The 21,401-nt window shown below is 42.4% G+C and overlaps 1 protein-coding gene across 2 annotated transcripts in view; it reads left to right on the top strand.

Moving 5' to 3' along the window:
- AHR (aryl hydrocarbon receptor) overlaps positions 1-21,401 on the top strand; it is a 119,328-nt gene that overhangs the window by 20,323 nt on the left and 77,604 nt on the right. Inside the window, exons 2-3 of one of the 2 annotated variants that reach the window (XM_083189152.1) lie at positions 9,875-9,973; positions 12,070-12,257. In XM_083189152.1, the coding sequence (XP_083045278.1) occupies positions 9,875-9,973; positions 12,070-12,257 (287 nt within the window). The remainder of the gene's footprint in view (positions 1-9,874; positions 9,974-12,069; positions 12,258-21,401) is intronic. The other variant, XM_083189153.1, reaches the window with a different exon arrangement.

Genomic DNA, 21,401 nt, shown 5'->3' with positions numbered 1-21,401 from the left:
TGTAATATAGTACCAAATTAAAATAAATGTTACTGTCTTACTTACCACATCTTTAAGATCCTGGCCTGCCTCAGAGCAGAGTAGGGGTGCCCTAGGTTGGTCTTCCAGGACCAATTAAAATGATCTATTGCCAATGTATTCGGCAACACCAGTGCTTGTGGCTTCCACTCATAAGCTATATGGACAAACAGAAGTGAATTGTGTCCCATGCCACATAACTGACTGTAAGGATGACATATACACAATTTACTTTTACATTTAATATTTGTTTTAAATTTTCTCAATTACCAACTTTTGGCCTAGGGGTATTGTCTATAGAATTATGATACTCTAGGGCACCGTGATTCAAGAAAGTTTGGGAACAGCTGCCATAAAAGATTGATGAAGTACTTGGATTGAGAGAGAGATTTTACATTCATGAGACTTTTTTATTCTTCGACTTGTCAGCGCAGAGAATTAAGGCTGATAATAGCCTTTATAGTACTGAAACATACAGTATCTGTATTGACCATGCATATAATAAGTTTTGATATAATCATTAGAGGACAGCTAGGGCCTTGTGTGAGTTTGTCTTTCTACTGATTATTAAATATAATATATTTATAATATAATATTTTGCATTCTTGCCTACTTTTCCATAATGGCCCCTATTCTGATTGACATGCTACCCTGCGAGTACTCGAAGCGGAGTGATTTTTAATGACTGCACATAGTTATTTATGTGCATGTGCAGCTGCTGTGTGCTAGCGGCCACAGTGAATAGATTATTTGCCGGGCACTTGCACACAACAGTGCGGGTGGGGGGCTTGGGGTGGCGGGGTGGGGGATTCACCCATGGGAACACTCAACAACAGCCTATCCCACTGCCCTGCTCTCTGCAGTGGGGGAATGGGACCCGGGACCTTCCATCAAACCTGGGCCCGGGTAAAAAGTACCCCCCCTCTGTGCCCCTGCCTTTACACTGGCTGTAGGAACTAAAGTCACAGCTGGGTGGGCAAATTCAATTGCCTACCTAGCTGTGTTGTCAAGACCAACATACAGACTTGATGGTGGTGTGTAACTAGCCACATATCATCATATCGTAACATTATATCATCTGACCTTTGGGGAAATTAACAGTGATGGCCCCTTCTGAGATTACTGGCAAGTCATTAACATTATCCATTTGTACAATGTTTACCACTTTCTAATTATGGGCTTTAACTTATTTGGAAAAGGCCTTTCCAGACTGGTGGGCAGCAACAACTACTGCTGGGAGATCAGGAATACTTTCCCCATGCTATGGTATTCACACAAATAATGCTCTAAAAAAAGCTTCCAACATTTATGCCATTATCAGAATTAGCGATGGCACTTTGCGCAAAGAATACTCTACATTACTATAAAAGCACATTTAAAAAAAAAACCACAGAAGTTTATTCTGACTAGAAAAGAGAAATTCCAAATAAAATAAAAAATTAACATACATTAGATTAGGCAAAATACTGTACTTTCAAACGTTTCAAGCATGAAAAACAGAAGACATGACCTTGTCATGCCAAAGAAAAATGTAGACTTACAAAAGAAAGGAAAGTGCCTTCAAAATGTCGACATCATGTTCAGCAACCTCCAAAATCGGCTCGACAATTCGAGGAATGTTCAGCTCGACGCTCGAGGAAACCGATAACCAAAATCACGCGAGCTCTGGTAAAAAATCACAATGAATGGGCGACCTCGGAAAAGAACAAATTTGCGTCCAGAAACCAAAAAAGCTTGACAAATAACAAGCTCAACAGAGATTGAATGCCCCTTATAGACTAGAAATAATCATTCATAAATACCATGTTTACAATAATTTCTCATTGTAAGCTCATTAGACAGCGCCACCATTGCCCTCCTCTGTATCATATAATTGCATATCATTTGTTTACATTATCCCACAATGTACAGCTATGTTTTGAATGGGGGTAATGAGCTGATTTGGTTAGAGCCAGTACTTGTGGCTGATTTTAAGCTCCCATGTGAGATGTTTCTAGTTTTTCCATTAGACGTGCATCTTTGGCTGCAATCTCTGTACGTAGGTGGCTCATGTTCAGCCTGCGTGTCGCAGTTTATTCAGAATCTAGCTTTTAATCGAATAAATGTGGCACAATAAATTTTGGATATTTAATTGACCAGTTTAATAAATTACAGCAAGGCCTTTGCTCTAATAAAATGACACTTCAAAAGAGCATAAATAGTTGCATTTGGAAGACTTTGTTCTTATCAGTAGGCCTTTTCATCACTAATTATGCTCTCGCTTCATTGACTCTTGCTCTCAGTAGCCAATTTTGTCTGTCCTTAATCTACTCTGGAAAAAAGAAAAAAAATCCAGCATAAATTGGGACACTTAATCGAGGGCACAGTTTGTTCTGTAGAGTGAGGATAATTAGCAACAATATTGTACTGGCTTGGTGAAAACAAGAATCTGCATTATGTTTAGTAAGATCTGAGTGCCTAGAATAGGTTGCTTTAATTACAGGATCAAGGGTTCAAACTTTATGGCTATGTTTATATCATGACTGGGAATGTATAGGAATATATACATTTTGGATAACTGATTTTTCCATATTTTGGAGTATATTTATATTTGAATGAGGGATCTTGCATTTATGTTGTATATACAAATCAAACATATGAAGTACACGTACAAAAATTCTATTTGTGCGTGAAACACGGTTTTAAAACATGAAACGTTTGTGTACTATCTCCGACACTGAATTTCAATGCCAAACAATCATTTTCTTGCACATATTTAGAGCCAGTTACATATCATGTCCCCAGTAGTGCCCGTTACAGATGTACCCAGTAGGTTTTCAGCAAAAAAAAAAGAAGAAAAAGTACATTTTGGAGACTATGGTTTCCGTAATAATTTAGATAACGGATATTTGGTTAAGGGATACTCAACCTGTAATATACATATGTTTCTTCCAACATGAAGGGTGGAGACAACCAACTTTTAATTGGTTTTAAGTGGGCAGCTATAAAGAGCACACACCATCTCTTAAACCCGAGTAGTGATAGAAATAAGTAGGATGTGCAGATGTGCCCACTTTACGTCTAGCTTCACTGCACTTTAAACAGCTCTTCTAGTCACTCCAAGCCATGGTGTGACTTGGTAGCACCGTAATAGGATGCACAAGCAGCTTTGGCTGATTTAAATATCAAATATCTGAAATACCTATATTCTGTGTGTATCCGTGACTGTATATGCATGCAAAATGTTACTGTACAGTTTCCCTGCTATGTTACAGATGGAGGCACGGAGTATAAACATTCTGCATATCCTTTTAATTAGCAGAGTCTGCTTGTGCATCCTATTTGCACCACAATTTGACTTAGACACATTTTTGGGGGCAAAACAAGACCCTGATATTAACAGAATTGTACAGGACTTGCCAGCTCACTTGGCATCTTCCACCGCATGTATAAGGATGTATCTGTAGTATGTCTTGTACATCATTTCCCTTCTACTGTATACATATATGAAATGTAAAGTAGTTCTATCAGTTATGCATTATATGGCTGTACACTCGTGGATTCCAGGTTGCTAGATGGCCTGTCTGCAGGGAATATGACTTTCTCATGCCTCAGGGGACCAGTTTCTGCTGTGTTATTGTAGTTGCTAAGATTCATTTAATTATAATGAACAAATATTTTCTCATGTCCAGCATCTATATGCAAGATAACAACCTATATACTTTCCTTGAAGGAGGCTTTTGTCGCTGTTCATCTACAGGTTTTCCAGAAACTGTGGTTCAAACTTTACAACCTAATCGTGAGATATTAGACATCAGGTTCTGTTAAACAATTTATAGGATTATAGTGGAACATTGAGAAAGAACTACACTGAAAGATACTAATTCGGTTTATGATCAGAGAGGTTATAATATGGAGATGGGTCTCAGCAAGTGAACAAACATACTTTTCTACAAGCAGTAATACTGTAGTCTGTATTGCCAGTATTTATCGCTGCTTGCAGTTGTTAGTACCTTTTGTTTCTAGTGCAAATTTTTGGATTCTCTAGAACTCAGGTAGCCAACTCCAGTCCTCGAGAGCTACCAACAGTTAGCGTTTTCCAGGTCTCCTCACAGAATCACAAGGGAAGTAATTAGCTCCACCTGTGGATCATTTATAATGTGTCAGTCAGTAATGAGTGCACCTGTGCCCCAGCTAGGTGATCTCGAAAATGTGAACTGTTGGTAGCTCTCAAGGACTGGAGTTGGCTACCCCTGCTCTAGAACCAGTTTCTTGTTTAACCTCTGTCCCATTTCAACCACATCCTAAAGTTCACACACTGTACATTAATGACCTATTTTCGCAATTTTCAGATCCCCCGACAGCCAGTATAGAGAATTGGGAATGTTAAACGGTGCAGATGGATTGCCGATCATAATTTATTGCGAATTGGTGGATCTGAATTACGTATCTATAGACAAGCTTAGATATATGGAGCCTTTAGTTGCTAGTCTACTAAATTGTTTTCAGTAATATTTTTATTAAATGCTTATTTTCATGTCTAGTATTTGAAAACACTGACCAGATATATCTGTGTTTTTAGAAGTATAAGTTTATGGTTTTCAGCCTGGCATACTAAACCCACAGAATAAAATATCTGAACCTTTTAGTTATTTTTTTAATTCAAATCGGTCTCCTCTCCATTGGAGCTGGCAGTCTAAATTTCTTAAGACACAAACACGTGTAGACACGTATGGTGAGAGAAACTATATTATTTTATGCTCAGGGGATGTTCATTTGTAACCACTTTTAAGGTACCCTTGTTAGTAACATGCCTGGAACTAGGTCACTTTTACGATAACCTTGTGCAGAAACATACCTGGGACTAAGGCACTTTTATGGTACCCTTGTGCGGTAACATACCTGGGACTAGGTCACTTTTACGGTACCCTTGTTCAGTAACATACCTGGGACTACCCCATTATAAATTAAATATATTTGTGTGTATTTCATGTGTTTGAACAGAATAAATGCAAGACACTCCAAGATACTTCATTCAAATATAAAAATATTCTAAAATACTGTATAATCCATTATCCAAATACTTCTGTACCAGAGCATTTTGGATAAGGGATACTCAAGCTGTATAACAAATTTTAATTATCCATACAGATTAGCTATGCTATATAGGATTTGGGAATTTCGCATTTCCTGCGCCGTTTTATGACAGATGTGATTTACTTTTTTTTCTTTTTTCATTTCTTTTCCCTCTTTGTCTATAAATGTGCCCTGGTTTGTGCTAACCTGTGTGAATTTAGTAATCTTGCGGTCATTGATTAAAAACATAATAATTCTTCATAAATCAGGTGCATGGTACCGGTATTTCAGTGGTGCATTACAATTGAAATGGCAGAAACTTTTTTTTTTATGTGTCTGCAATTATTTTTCTCCGTGGTTTTTTTTTATCTCAATCGCCCATAATTGTTCCAAAATGACTTTATTTGCACTATTTGGAGCGTGTCCAGTAATTTGCACGGGTTTAGCCACTTTACCCAGTATTTTGGGCTCAACATACACAAACCATTAAATACCTCCTGACTGAAACGGAGGGCGGAAATAACTATTGAATAGGTCTCTTTGAATCTTCCATATTATTTCTGGTGCAATCATTTATAGTTGGTGTTGTTAAGATGGCCTACGTTTCCTATATTCAATGAGTATATTGAATGGGCTACAAATCTAGAGACCATGTAGAGAAACCTTTACGGAAGTGGTTCTCAAACTGTGGGTCCCGGTCTTCTCAGCATGGGGTCGCGACTCCATGTTGCTGACCATCAGGCTGATGACTTTCTAATTTTCAGTGATTCAAGGAGTCTGAAAAATCTGTTGAATTGTCTGTTAATTTAGACATATATTGTCATATAAATTTGTGCATCCACAATGCTGCCATGTATGTTCTGTCTGCTGACCACAATGTGATGTGATGACCTTCTGCAGTAACTTGCTGGGGTCCTGTAATTATTTTTATTGTCCCGAAGCAAAATACTTTGAGGAACCCTGCTTTAGGGAAAGTCCTTGCTAATAATCTTGTCCACGATACATGTTGGAATTGGGATGTTAATGCTTGGAGCCAGTCAAGCTGAACAAATCAGCCCAATGGCCACAGTACGTGTTCCTGGAATTTTGTAATGCGTCCATGCACATCGCACAACAGAGGCTACCTTAGAGCCTCTGTTCTCAAGTACCCCCAACAGCTCACGTTTTCCAGGTCACCCAGCAGCCACACAGGTGTATGCATCATTCACTGACACATTTTAAGAGCCACAGGTTGAACTAATTATTTCACTTGTGATTCTGTGTGGAGATCTGGAAAATGTGAACTTTTGGGGATACTTGAGGACTGAGAATGGGAATCACTGCCCTAAAGGGTGCCCTTAATGTGCCGGTTTCCTTGCAGGGGCTGTGAGGAAAATGTTGTTTTAATGCACCCTTTGGGGCTTAATGTGCGAGGTAACCCATAAGTTCCGCAAACAGTTTATGGTATTGGGAAAAATCATTATTTCTTTAGCTCCGGATGGTTAACCGCAGGGCTTAAACACTAAGTTTACCATGGCTAATTGAATCTGCCCTTTGAGTTTATAAATTAGTAAAGTTAACGAGGACTTGATCAAGAAGATCTTGGCCAATATTTTTTTTTCCTTTCATAATCGGGGTGAGCAGAAAAAAACTCCTTAGGGCAGTGGTTCTCAAACTTTTATGAATCACGGCACCCTAGAGAATCAGAATTTTTTTTGATGGCACCCCTAGGCAAAAAGTTTCGGTACTTGTTTCCTAGCACGGCCACAATCGGGAGTAATCGTGTACCTTAACTTAAGGTACACGATTACCCCCGATGGACCCGATTTCCTTTGAAATCAGGTCCATTTGGCCGTCTAGGATAAAATATCGGGGGCATCGCGTCGGTCGGGACCGTTAACAATGGTCCCGACGCGACCGACGCGATGCCCGCGATTTCCCCATAGGCTTCAATGTTAAAAAATATTTTAACATTGAAATCGTGTCGGGAAAGGTAAAATATCGGGGGCATCGCGTCGGTCGGGACCATTAACAATGGTCACGACGCGATGCCCCCGATTTTTCCATCGGGTTCAATGTTAAAATATTTTTTGACATTGAAATAGTGAAAAATGTGAAATGGGCCAATATGACCCATTTCACATTATAGATGTCCCCGTCGTCACCCCACAATAGACGCCAACCCGAAGCGTGGCGAGCGCAGCGAGCCCGCGAGGGGCGGCGGTGCGCGTCCTCCGACCTTTTCATTCCCCTACTATCCACGTCGGCGTGGAGCTGAGAATAGAATAGTGTGGCGAGCCACCGAGCCCGAAGCGTGGCGAGGGGACGCGGATACCTTCACAGTTATACGCGTCCCCTCGCGGGCTTCACAGGTGTCCGTGGCGACGCGGACACCTGTGAAGTCCGCGAAGGGACGCGTTTACCTGTGAAGGTATCCGCGTCCCCTCGCTGCGCTTGCCACGCTTCGGGCTCGGTGGCTCGCTGCGCTCGCCACACTATTCTATTCTCAACTCCACGCCGACGTGGATAGTAGGGGAATGAAAAGGTCGGAGGACGCGCACCGCCGCCCCTCACGGGCTCGCTGCGCTCGCCACGCTTCGGGTTGGCGTCTATCGTGGGGTGCCGTGTACGCTGTTAAATTTGGGGGGGTTGGGAATATTTTTACATTGAATACAATGTAAAATCGGGTCCCAGGGACCCGATTTACATTTCATTAAAAAAAAAAATCGGGTCCAAAATCGGTCGGTCGCATCGATCGCATCGCATGCGACCAAATCGCATGCGATGCGATCGACCCGATTTTTCCGACACGACCACCCCGATGTAAATCGGTGTGGCCGTGCTAGGAAACAAGTACCAAAGTTTCTTATTGACACATTTTGAAAAAAATACAAAATAACGTAATTTGTGTTTATATGTCATTCCTAGGTTAAATTTTGTAGTAAGGGATAGGATTTGCTTCTGTTTGTCCACATAAATTATGATTGGAAGCCACAAGCACTGGTTTTGCCCATTACTTTGTCCATAAATAATTTGAGTTGGTCCTGGACCAACAACCCAAGGCACCCTTGCAAGTGTCCTGAGGCACCCTAGAGTGCCTAGGCACACAGTTTGGGAACCACTGCCTTAGGGGGTATTCAATGTGTGCTGATATTTCCGTCATTTGGAAATAATGGCACACATCTATACAATGCAGCTGTTTCTGACCACATCTGGAGCCTTTCAGCTTCAACTTTCTAAAGAGTCGAGTCTGCAGCCTCAAACAGTTGCTGGTTTGTTGAATCCGCAGCCATTTTCAACCAAATACACATGGATTTAAACAAAACGTGTTTTCCGGTTTGAACACTTTTGACAGTCGGAACATTGAATACCAAAGGTGAAATTGGCCATGATTCCGACTTAGGAACATTCCTACAGTCGGAATCACACATTGATAACCCCCTTAAGTGTCATCTTTTAAAACTGCCACTAATACTGAGAAGTATGCGGTACTATGCATTCTCCAGGCATGCCTGTCATTCCCCTTTCCAAGTGCATTGGAAGACATTATTTTGCATAGATAAAGGAGAACATGAACTGTAATCATTGTTTAAACAAATAATATTGCTGAGTCATTGCCAGCAAGCATATGAGTGAAACGCAGCTGTTCTTTCTATGGCACATATTTTGTAACATTGTTTTGCAGAATTGTTAATATACTAATCGTTTGGACCCTTTTTAATTATGGATGTGCAGATCAGGATCTCAAAATGGGATCTTATTGGCTATCAGCTGTCGCATGTTTTGACTCCAAAACTTGTGACAGCCGGATAACCAATAAGTTTTTAGTTTTCCAGCTTATTACTGTGTTCATGCAGAGGGACCCCACTGCCCGTCACATGCCTCAGGTACCCCGCTGCCCGCCACACGCCAGCTCCCCAGGGATATACATGCAATAAATCATATGTATAATTTGGCACATCAAGTGCCAAATCGTAAGCAGCCTCCCGAGGAGCTGCCGGGCAAACTGGACCGACTGTATGGGGGCCTTTAGTGCTTTAGGTTTTATTAGCAGATGCATGTTAACTGTTGTTTGTGCAATACCTAAATTATGCAGAAACCTGAGGCTGGTAAAAAAAAAAAAAAATGTGATCGGTGTCCCTTGTAAATAAGATGCGGTTCATTGCAACTACCGTGACTCATGAGTTATGTGTTCATAGGGGTAATTCAGTTCTTTAGGCAAAAGCGTTAATGGGTTCTCGAAGGAGGAAATAGATAGGGTTTAGCCACATGCAGCAGCCAAACCGTTCTAGTTAGGGCACCCAAACCATGGACTTTTCACATGCTTCTGCTCGCCACCTCAGAAGGCCGCAAGCAGAAATGTGTCACAGTGGATTAGATCAGAACTTGAATGCATGCTTGAGGGTGGCGGTGTAATGGTATTCGTAAAGGTATTGTTAGCAGTTATTATGCCCCTTTATTACCAATTTGTAAAATGTTGTGACCCATGAGCACCGCACAGTCTTCCCATCTTAAGGTGGCCACTTCCAGCAGGACAGTGTGTCAGGTCTCATAGCACAAATGGGCGATATGTATGACTGGTTGCTAGGGACAAAATCAGTAACTGCGCCCGTTATGCGCTCCTGTCTCCAAGATACGCTGCTGATGTGCAGGTTTATGTATTAACTGTCGGTGGCACTGACTGATCCAACAACTGCAGCTATCTGTTTCCACAGCTGCAGCTGTCATTTCCTCACCACACAGCACTGTCCCTGGCTGTCTGTTCCGACAGCCAGGGATTGTGCCTACAAGAAAACAATAATTTTTTATCTTTCTTCATTAGGCCGAGGGCGCCGATAGGAGAAGATGACTGGCGCATGTGCAGAAGTTCCGCAAGCGCAGGTCACAAGCCGACAGGGGGAGAGTGGAATTCGCCGGGCAGGTGAGTTAACACTCTCCTCCTTCGGCAAAAGAAAACTTCATACATGAAGCCCATGGGCCCACTTCGTAGATGAAGCGAGTCCTCACAAATAATGGCCACAGATAGCAGCTTAATACATTCTACCTCATTATCTCAATCATGTTCCATGACATTTCAGTGGCCTCGACAGTCACAGGATCTTAATCCATAGAGAACCTTTGGGATGTGGTGGAATTTAAGTTTATCACTATGTATAAGAGTCAAGAAACCCGCAGCAACCTCTGATACTATCATGTCAATGCATACCAGAGTCTCTGAGGATTGTTCCCAGCACATTGTTGAATCCATACCTCTAAAAACTTTAGATTGTTCTTGTGGAAAATTGCTTTGCGATACCTAGGGCCTGATTCAGATCTGATCGCTGCTGTGTAAATTTGCAGAGGACTGAGATCAGACAGCCGTCGCCCAGTCGGTGAAAACCTGCCCCATGCCAGTCTATGGGTCGACCCTATTAGCGCCGAAGGGTGCGAGGTGCTGTTCGGGTGCCATTTTAAACACTGAAAACTGCATCCGAATGAAGCAATCTCGCGCCCTTCGCCGGGCCGAATACGCTTAAAATTGCTCGTACCCCTCTGGAGGTGTGAGCAATTGTAAGTGAATTCAGTCTGCTGTAAAGTGCGCCTGGCGCTGTGATGATTCGCGAGTGTGAATCATCTGCACCTGATCCCTATGGATGACTTGCTAATGGATCACTGAGCTGAAAGTCCATTTACAACTCATTCACCATCAAATGATTTTTTTCCCAGCCTGCTAGTAGGGGTAACTCTGACCCTTCCACAAGTCTGATACAGAGACAGGCTGATCAAGGCCAGAGCTGACTTCACAGACCCTCCCTGAAAAAACCTGAGCAGGCCAAGCTGGGTCCAACCCTGGAAACTCCTTTGTTCAAAGACCAGGGTCCGACCAGGGATTTTGGTGTAAAAGAGGTATAACTGACACACCCTGAACTCAGGGGTATGGGTCATTAAGTCGACATACACTGAAGGTCGACAAAAACATGGTTATGGATGAGAGCAAATGACAGTTGACCACTTGCTTGGAAACGCTGGAAAACTGACAAACTGTCATTCAGATATTACCAGATATTTGTTCCAACCAGCCAGATCTGAAGATAAATCTGCAGGTGTATGGCTACCTTTAGGCCGACAGCGTCAAAAGGCCGGCACAAGCATTAGGTCATTGGGAATGTTAACAGTCAAAATGTCGACATGGGTTTTTCACTTTTTTTGTCCATAATGTGGACGCAGACATCGAAAAAGTGCACAGTGTCCCCTCGGGCTCGGTGCCCCGCTACACTATTCTATTCTCACTCTAGTGGATGGTAGGATATGAAATACCACCTGTCGGCACATGTCGGCGCCAAAAAAAAAGGGAAAACCCATATCTACCTTTTGACTGTCAACCTTCCCAATGTCTACGTAATGCTTGTGTTGACCTTTTCACCCTGTCGACCTTAGGCATGTTAACCTTTTTTTCATGTGTCTACCTTCAGTGGTCGAGTCAACCTTAATATTGTCCACCTAAGAACCGTATACCCGAAATACAACCCCCAAATGGCGACTTCCTGACCATCCTACTGTCCTCACTGGTTTTTGTCGCTGTTTGGCGTCGCACATGCATGCAGCGATTCAGACATTTGATAATCGCTTGTGAGTACACACAACAGCGCTCAGGTCTGAATAACCCCCTAATACAGTGGTCACTGAGTGCATGTGCACAGTTTCACTTTTCTGTTTCCTTTTAGCCCTGGCTGGTTCACCAGTGCAGTGAGCAGACACTTTATATGTTTACACTGGGATTAATGAGTTCTTTAATCATTTCTAGGATATCTTGGTTTTCTCCTTCTATCCCTTTTCCTCTGAAATGAAATCTATGATACCAGGATGTTGTAAAACCTTAGTATAGTTAGTGGCCACAGACTTCAGCCAACATTACTATGCCCCAAATTGTATTATTGTAGTTTTGTAAATCTGCTTTATATATAGGTTCTAGTATTCCAGAATAATGCTTCACATTTGCAATCATAACTTTTCTTTTTCTTATATGTTTGTATACAGAGTGAAGCCAACACAATCTGATGGCATCAAGTCCAACCCATCGAAGAGACACAGAGACCGCCTGAACACTGAGCTGGACAGGTTAGCCAGCCTTTTGCCCTTCTCCCAAGAAATCATATCGAAACTTGACAAGCTCTCTGTGCTGAGGCTCAGTGTCAGCTATCTCAGGGCCAAGGGCTTTTTTGAAGGTAAGATACAAATGATGCTGTTCTGCTGAGGTTATAACTAATATGCTGCTGTTTGCACTTGTTGTTGACTCATAACCTGAGCTTATTTGTGGCCTCTATAGAGAAATGTATGCTCTAGGTTATAGGGTAGTTTTATTTCATATGTAAATTGGTCCAATATTTTATATATGGAGGAGGGACGGCACTCACAGGTCTTGAAAATAAATACTCCGAAAACGGGGTAGCGGTTTAACGTTTTTAACCTTTGTCCTTTTGTCAAGAAAAAGTTCTTGACAAAGGTCAAATTGACCGAAACAATGAACTGCTACGTTATCTGAGTATTTGCAAGTGAGTGCTGCCACTCTTCCCAGTCTCTATCTATCTATCTATCTATCTATCTATCTATCTATCGATCTATCTAAACTGTATACGTTCTTATTCAATGATAACGTTTTAATAATTGGTAACTTTTATCAAAATCTCTCTAATTTAAAGATGTATGTTCCAAAAGTCACATTCTAGGGGACTATTTAGGTATAGCTGCTGTGATAGTTCATTCTTCCTTTAGGTGCTAATTAACAGGTAACCCTTCAAAAAATATATGAACAATAGATATATGTGTATACAGTATATAGATATATGTTGATACATTGTGATGGTGAGGGGCAGGGTAGTGGGGAATTGAGGAAAGCTTTATTTTTTAGTACCGTAGAATGTTTTATCACAGGGTATAGGGTCATAGGGTCGGCTGTATGAATGTAGGTCAACATGGCTGAGGTCAGCAGGGATGGATGGTTTTTGGTCCCAAATGTCAACGCAAGTTGACATGGACACGTCTCAGTGTACTGCGTCCCCGTGCATGGTTCGCTGCACCCGCCATGCTTCGGGCTCAGTGCCTCGCTGTGCTCGGTACACTATTCTATTCTCCCTCCGTGCCCTAGTGGGTGGGAAATACCGCCTGTTTGGGGGGGGGGGGGGGGGGGGATGATTGGAAAAACTCATGTTAACCTTTTGACTGTCGACCCTCCCATTGTGGACCTAATGCTTGTGTCGAGCTTCCAACCCTGTTGACCTTGGCCATATCAACCTATTTCGTGTGTCCTGGTCCTTTAGTGGCTGATTTAATGTATGTCGACCTTCATAGTGGCCACCTGACCCAGGAGCACAGATCTGCACATGTTGTGTATGTGCTGCAAGCCTTTCTTATATGAGGGCCTTTCCAGCCATGCAGTAGGGAATCATATAGGGCAGGCATGTCTAAACTGTGGCCCTCCAGCTGTTGTGGAACTACACATCCCAGCATGCCTTGCCGTAGTTTTAGCATTCCCTAATAGCAAAACTGTGGCAAGGCATGATGGGACTTGTAGTTTCACAACAGCTGGAGGGCCATAGTTTGGACATGCCTGATGTAGGGCAAGCAAAAGTAGCAGCAGCCTTAGCAGTATATAAGTCTAACCTGTTCTGCTTACAAACTATGTTGCGGTTGAGAATTTGTTTGTATGTTCCACCTTATTAAAGAAATACTGTGCTGTGCCAACAGCAATCTGACACTAATAATGGCTGCCATGTTATGTAACGTCTTAATGTGGCCTGTGTGCATAGACCAAATGTTCAGTTCGTCGACCAGAAAGCAATGGCTTGTTGTCTGCCTCTATTTAATGCTAAAAACGTAGCTGGAGCTAAGATGAAGCAGGCTGTGAATAACAGGATGCGAACAGGGGGTGTGTGAATTCCTGAGGAAAGTAAAGTATAAATGTGCAATCATATCATCTGGCTTGGAAGGAAGCTTGCTTTTCTGCCAGTAACAATGGATAGCTTTTCAACAGAAAAACACTGAATGGGAGTTGAAGGCCATCGTTTAACCATTTCATTATTGTGATTAAGTTCTTTCACAATGACAACCAATTAGGACCATCGTGAATGAAATCCTGGCATACAGTAAACTATTATTTGATTGGGTTTTTATAACCGTGCACATTTTAATGGTGTCTACAAATACGCAATCATTTCATTTGGTGCATGAACTTGTCTAGTACGGCATCCGGACCCTGGGTCGACACCATATGGTCGACAAGTATGAATGGTCTACATACCCATGGTCAACAGGGTCTAAAGGGCGACCTAAGCTTTAGGTCGGCCATGTAAAGGTCGACACAGGTGTTTCACTTTTTTGTTAGCCGACATGTGCCGACAAGCTGTATTTCACGCCCTACCATCCCCTCGGTGGGAGAATAAAATAGCACGACATGCACTATTTTAGTGTCCATGTTGACTGTGTTGACATTCGGGACACATAAAAGAGAAAAATCTGTGTTGACATTTTGACTGTCGACCTTAAGTTTGTGTCGACCTTTAGACCATGTCGACAATGGATGTTGACCATTCATATGTGTTGACCTCCTCACTGTCGACCATTGGATGTCGACCTAGACTAAACGGTCTAGTACTAAGGTACAGGTCACACCACCAATTTCCTATAGGCAGAAGCCTGGCTATTGTAAAATGTTACTATTCTGCTTTTATTGTAATGGAACAGGTTATTATAACCCTGCCCACATCATCTGCTTTATCAGTTTATATATAAGCTGTTCTCATGAACACTATCAGGAGGCAATTCTATCAGCAGCATTGGTTTTGGGGTACCACCTGTTTCTTTAGCACGTTACACCCACAAACATTGCGGACTGGCGCAGGAAATACTGATATTGGCGTACCTTAATAAGCAGCGTTATGCATAATTGCACGTAATGTATATAGATGCTTATTGAATCGTCCCCTAGCTGTCCTGCTTTTAGAAAGTTGATCATTTACTCTGTTATATAAAAATAAATTATGCTTAGGGGGGATGTGATTGTTTTAGGAGGGTCCTATGGAGCTTTACAATTTGCTGATCAGATGTGAGTGTTAAGGGTACCTTTCTGAAAGTGATGAGCAGGAATGTGTGAAAAGTCTGGCTGGGGATCGGGCAAAAGAGGGCACGCAAAAAACACTGGGCAATAGCGACTTGCGGGACTGTGAATCGCCATCACCCGGGGCCATACACCCGGACCAATTTGTCCTTCATTTCTAAGTGATCTAGTATGATTGCTTAGAAATGGGGTCAGATTGCTTGGAAATGGGTCTGTAATCGCCCAGTGTGTATGGCCCAATATGCCAATATGATTTAACAAAGCCTTGGTAAATTTTAACACTTAAGTTATCAACGGAGTAACTTCTATAAGTTCACCATCCGGAAACTCTCCCCTGGATGTGCATTTTCTTGCTTCGATTGTTTCACGTGCAACAGATTTCCCCTGTTCCATGGGCCCTTTCTTTTGCAGCTGTTACAGTTCTGCAGTTGTGTAAAATGCACAAATGAGGGTTTAGAGAGATGTCCAGCTTTTTGTTTATGAGTTCGGAGTAGCACATCTTTTTCCTGCATGTCAGCCTGCAAACGTTTAAAAAGCGAATGGTATGGAGTCTTTTTTCTGTACAGAATATTACAGTTAGAAGTCGTGTAGCACTGAAGAACTTGCAGGAAGCCATTTCTTATCGGTATCCTTCCACTTTCCACATTTTCATTTCGAAGCGGCTGCCTCCCAGCTACAGCCCCCAGAGGATATGTGACCTGGTTTTCTTTCTCCTGCTGAGAGCTATGAAACAGGCTGGTGGCATTTCTTCTGCTTTGATGTACAGTCCAAATATTTATGAATGAAAGCTTCATTTCTTAGTGGTACTTATAAGGCCTTCAATCGGCTGCAAAATATTTCTGGAAAAGATAATATATTATTTTAGTGATATTAGGAATGATTGCTTTTGTGATCGTATCACTATATGTAAGAATCTTCGCATTCCCTAGATTCATTACTTTACAGTGATTACGGTAAGCCACTCTTGCTGGTTGTTCATATTTTACAGGCCAGATGTACATTATAGGCCCAAAGTATCTCTTCTAGGTTTCATAGCCACCCAGTACTTAATGAGAAGGTTCTCTAGCGGGTGGAGTGCATATAGTATCTCTAGGTCATTGTCTTGACAATACACTTGTACAACAGATACACTTATATAGTGGATGTGCTGATCTGCAGGAAGTCATGACCTTGTGTGAGTAAGTGAGGACAGGGTGGATGTAACAGGGTCAGCGTCCTGATGTGGAAAGGATTGATAGTGAAAGGAGCAGGGTCTTCCTACAGCTCTAAATAGTGATGAGTGGATCCTGTCAAACCAGAGTAGGAATGCTGGCATCAAGTGTACCTCTATATAATATAAAATGCATGGTAGATGTGATATATAAATATATGCATACAATTTGCTTTATACCTAGTACCACTTGTATAACATTCCTGATAAACATTTATTTTCCGTTCTGATCAGTCACAGAAATGTTAATTCTGTATTTTCCTACTTCCACCATATAACTAATGTATAATAAATGTAACAGTCTTCTGATCATAGGTAAAGAAGCGGCAAATACAAACTGACAATGTGTTATGGGCAGATGTAATTAGATGGAGGCTTTTAACACATGGATTTTACTGTGTGGGGAAAACTTCTGCAAGCACTGTGGTCTTACAACACACCCCCTGTTTGTCACTCTTGGGGGCTCTTTATTTACAGTTTCTCGTATAGCGCAGTATAATCCGTTGCGCTTTACAATTGCTTTTTCAATGTGCAAATGTATTAGAACAGCAAAGTAACACATGACGTTTCGGGGCCCACTCCCCTCTTTGTCAGCGTGATAATATATCATATGATTTGTGTGTTTTTAATAATAATTTATCATGTATGCCCCATCGTAACCAGGCAAGGTATTTTTCATGTTTTGAAGGTAAACCACGCGCTCGCTTTTGAGGCGCTGAAGAGAGCACATTCTAAACTTCATGCTGCATAGCGTTTTGCATTGTTCTCCGAACGATTACCTTTCTCTTGCGATTTCTCGATGGTGTTAATGCAATGTCGATAATTGATATTAGATTTGCTGTGTAAATCCTTGTGTTCACCAAGAGAAGCGTTGAATCAGCTTTCGGAATTAACGTTATGATCTTTTGGCCTTGGAAACATGAAGTGATGTTTTATGAAACCACGTCTTTTGTTTAAAAATACCTCAGAACGCGTTGCTGAAGGAGCACTTTGTGCAGTGAACCGGAAGCACCGAGCGATTGTGTCTGGGGAATGCTTTTAAAGGAAAGGAAAAGGAGTACAGTTACTGGCCTCGGTGCACAATACTTTTACAGTCCGCTCTGTGTTTAGGAAGAGACATTCTCATACAGGCATCATAGAAATATGACAGATCTGGGCAAAGAAAAATGAGTTGTTTAATGCTGGCAGTGAGCGCCATGCATTTCTGTCTGTGTGCAGGAGTCATTACAAAGAATCCTTTGTTTAACATTCCTCCTTCGCATCCAGTGAATGCAAGTTGTATCATGTCCGTGTTCATCCATGGATATCTTCACAGGGTTTTATTTGTGCCTCTAGAACCGCTAAAGCTCCAGATTTGTAACCACTGTGCCTTTACAACATCTGCCCTTCCCGTAACAAAATATATGTAAAAAAGAAAAACTTGCTGCCTCCAACATGCGGTGGGGGGGGTCTGTAAGATTTTTCATGGCTGGGATAAGTCACGGCTTTAGATTTAGAACAATGTTTTTGTGTGTACTTGCCAATGTTTTCAGAAGTTTTACATTTTTTACTTAACAGGGACTTGTTTGGGGCTAGAACGGTTATACAAGAAAGAGGGTGCAGATTTTTCACCTTCAATGCTGTATCAACTCTGAAGCTGGTCATATACACTACTGCAATATATTTTGTATGGCGATCTGATCCCCCTCCCCGCGAGCCGCCTGGGACTTTCCCGGGAGTCAGGATCGCATATGATACATCACATGCGGTCCTTTCACATGTGATGTATCGCATGCGACTCCTGTTCACCTGCAGCGGGAGAGAGGTCTAAGGGGCAGATTTATTAAGCTTGGAGAAGAGATAAACTGGAGATAAAGCGGAGAAAAGGTAAACTGAGATAAAGCACCAGCCAATTAGCTGTGTTTGAAAAAGACAGTTGGGAGTTGATTGGCTGGTGCTTTATCTCCTTTTACCTTTTCTCCGCTTTATCTCCAGTTTATCTCTTCTCCAAGCTTAATAAATCTGCCCCTCAGTCAGACCTCCGACTCTGGTCCGATGCTCAAGGGGCCGCGCATCAGACCCAATGGCATGTCGTCGTACACATCCGATTTGGGAGGATTTCTCAGCCTGATCTGCCGAAAACCGGTGAATTCGACCCAAATCGCTGTAGTGTATGGGGGCCTTAAAGGGGTCAATTTTCTTTTCCCACAAGACCGTGTGAGTACGTGCGGCTTTATGCTTAATGTACTATTGCTTCAGACTCGCTGATTTTGTACACAGCCCTATTAGGGTAACTTGCGTGGGAGCTAACTGAATCAATCCCTAAGACGCTTGTAGTGATTAGTGAACTTTGTATTACTTGTGTTCCTGTCCCTTTACCTTTCAAATGCTGAATGTGCCCAGATGCCATGTTTGGGTCAGTTCAGTCCATGTTCTGAGCATCACCATGATGCTCTGCTGCATTTATATCAGCTATTTATTATGGGCTACAGAGTGCAATATACAGCCTATGTTAATGGCCTGAAAAAGCTTATGGTGTTTAAGATAAATTACACCCCCCCCCCCCCCCCACACACACACACACACACACACACACACACTTCCTATGAGTCTGAACACTGGTGTGTGCACTGTTCTGAAAGCATTGGCACTTATTCTTTTTCTATCGAAGGCCTCACATTGCATACCTTTTGACTGAAACCCATCATTTTCGTTTGTGATAAATGTAAAAAAATTGGAAAATGTTTAGTTTGCCTACTGATAAAAATATTTTTTCTCCTCATAGTATTTTGGTTGTTGTTTTCATTTATAGCTACCTGCAGGGGAAGCTAAAGAGGAACTAAGGCTGGGTACGCACCTGAACGACATTGTCATTTCTAGGCTAATTGGAAAGATCATTCAGTGTGTAACGGCGATTTTGCCCTGTCACTGGCTTGCATGCTATGCACCAGCAATGTGTGCAAAGCAATCTGTGCAGACCAGTGTTCTCTGGTGAGAACACTCGATAGGATTTGATTTTGTCTGCTTGCAGTCAAGATGTAGTCAGGCGATGGCAACGCGCAGGACCGCACATCGCCTGTGAGGTATACACCCGGAGCGAACCGTGCTTCATTTCGAAGCGATCTAGTCAGATCAGGAGGGGGTCCTACCTACAAGGAAATCTTACCTGCAGCACGGGACTGATCATCAGATTGGATCTCATACACCTGCCATTTGGGCCTGATCTCGGCCCGATCCGTTGGAATCGGATGAAATCTGTCTGAAATCGGACAATTGTATTGGTGGCCATTAGAAATAGCCCTGGAATCGCCATATGTGTATGCCCCTTTATGATGTTGAGAAGCTCTCTTATTGTTGCTCGCACCTCTGGAGGTATGTTAAATCTCATTCTAGAGCCCTGTACACACGGGGGGGGGGGGGGGGGGGTATATTGCTCAGGAATATATTCCTGAGCAATATATTGCCCAGTGTCTCCTTTGCATCAGCGACCAGAGATGGTCGCTGATGAAAAGGAACCTCTGCTGGCGGTGCCGCAGAGGTAATTAGCTGGTCGCAGGAGCAAGCTCCTGCAACCAGCGATTAGAAAGGGGCTGAAAACGGGAGCGCGATTTATCGCCGGGCCACACTCCCAATCACTGGCAATATGGTCGCCAGCGACCATTATCCCAGCGATTATAGCCCCTATCGCCCCCGTGTGTACACAGCATTGGTGCTATTCTCATTACAGGGCTGATAATTGCACAGGTCATTACGGGGCTGATAATTGCACAGGTCTTGGAACTTTAACCACAATACAACAATGTGCAAAGCAAGTCACGTTTAATTGAATATGCCCCTTCTACTATATACCAGTGTTTGCTGTGACATTCATTACATAACTATTTTGGTGGGGGAAATGGTCCGCGTGGTTTCTAAAGCCAGTGTACAAGTACATTTTATGTGGTTTTGTGGTATATATTTAAGTGGGTTATCATTCCTCACTTTATATGTGTTTTTTTTTTTTTTTTTTAAACATACGCATCCCTGTTAGGCTAAGTGCTTAATTCTCAACTTGCTTTGCTTTCAGTAGTGACTTGTCCTGTGATGCTTTTGCTGATAAATGTGTTAATGGGTTGGGTGAAGTAACAGAATGAGAAAGGAATAGCACTTTAAAAAAATCCCTTAAAATGGATATTTACTTGTATGGATTTTACTCAGCAATGTTCAAGATCAACTTAAATGGAAACTTGAGGGTGCAACTAAATAGAAATAAACTTTGATATCTGTTTTAACTATAAGACTACATTTAGGACCTTATTCTGGATGAATCGCAAGGCTGCGAATTTCGCAGCCTAGCCAGTCCACCAAACGCCACCCACCTCTGAGAGGTGTCTTACCTCTGCGAGCGCCCTGTGCGGGAAGCGTGCAGACAGCTGACATCCGATAACGTCACCCGCGTCACCAGTCCATTTGCATGGTCACGCCCAGTGTTTTAATGGGAAAGGCCATGAAGCGCTGGGTGTTCCCATGGGTTCTACCCCTCGCCATCGCCCCCACACCCCAAGCCCACACTGCTAGATGTGAACAAGCAGTTAGCCATGCCCACTCGCACCAAGCGTCTGCGCATAAATGCACATGCACAGACGTTAAAAATCAGTCTCCCCGTGCAAACGCGCAGAGGACCAATTAAACCAGAATAACCACCTTAGTTCCAAGTAGTGTACTTGAATCACTTTTGCAATTTTTTCCCCATGAGGTGGTTTATGTTGCTCTCACATACAGTATTTATGTGGACAGTCTTATCATTATAAACCATATTGTCCAGAATGTGCAGCTTTCACAGCCTTGTTGCCTCATCTGATTATAAAAGTGTTTAGTTTGGAATTTGTAGTCTGTTTAGCAGGACTGCCTCCACGTGACTGCATTGGACTATGTGTGCTTGATCAGTTTAAAACAGGAAACAGTTATGCCGTTGTCATCCACTTGTTCGGACTGGTTACCAAAAAGATTGGCTACGTCCAACTTTTCCAAACATCTTTGTAGCCAAGTTGGAAACAGCCATATTCATTTTAAAGTAGTGATAAATTA

This window comes from Crinia signifera, chromosome 5 (assembly GCF_055691185.1).
Source record: "Crinia signifera chromosome 5, ASM5569118v1, whole genome shotgun sequence".
Classification (NCBI taxonomy): domain Eukaryota; kingdom Metazoa; phylum Chordata; class Amphibia; order Anura; family Myobatrachidae; genus Crinia; species Crinia signifera.
The sequence above is the reverse complement of the archived record's forward strand: the minus strand, read 5'-3'. Positions and strand labels throughout refer to the sequence as shown.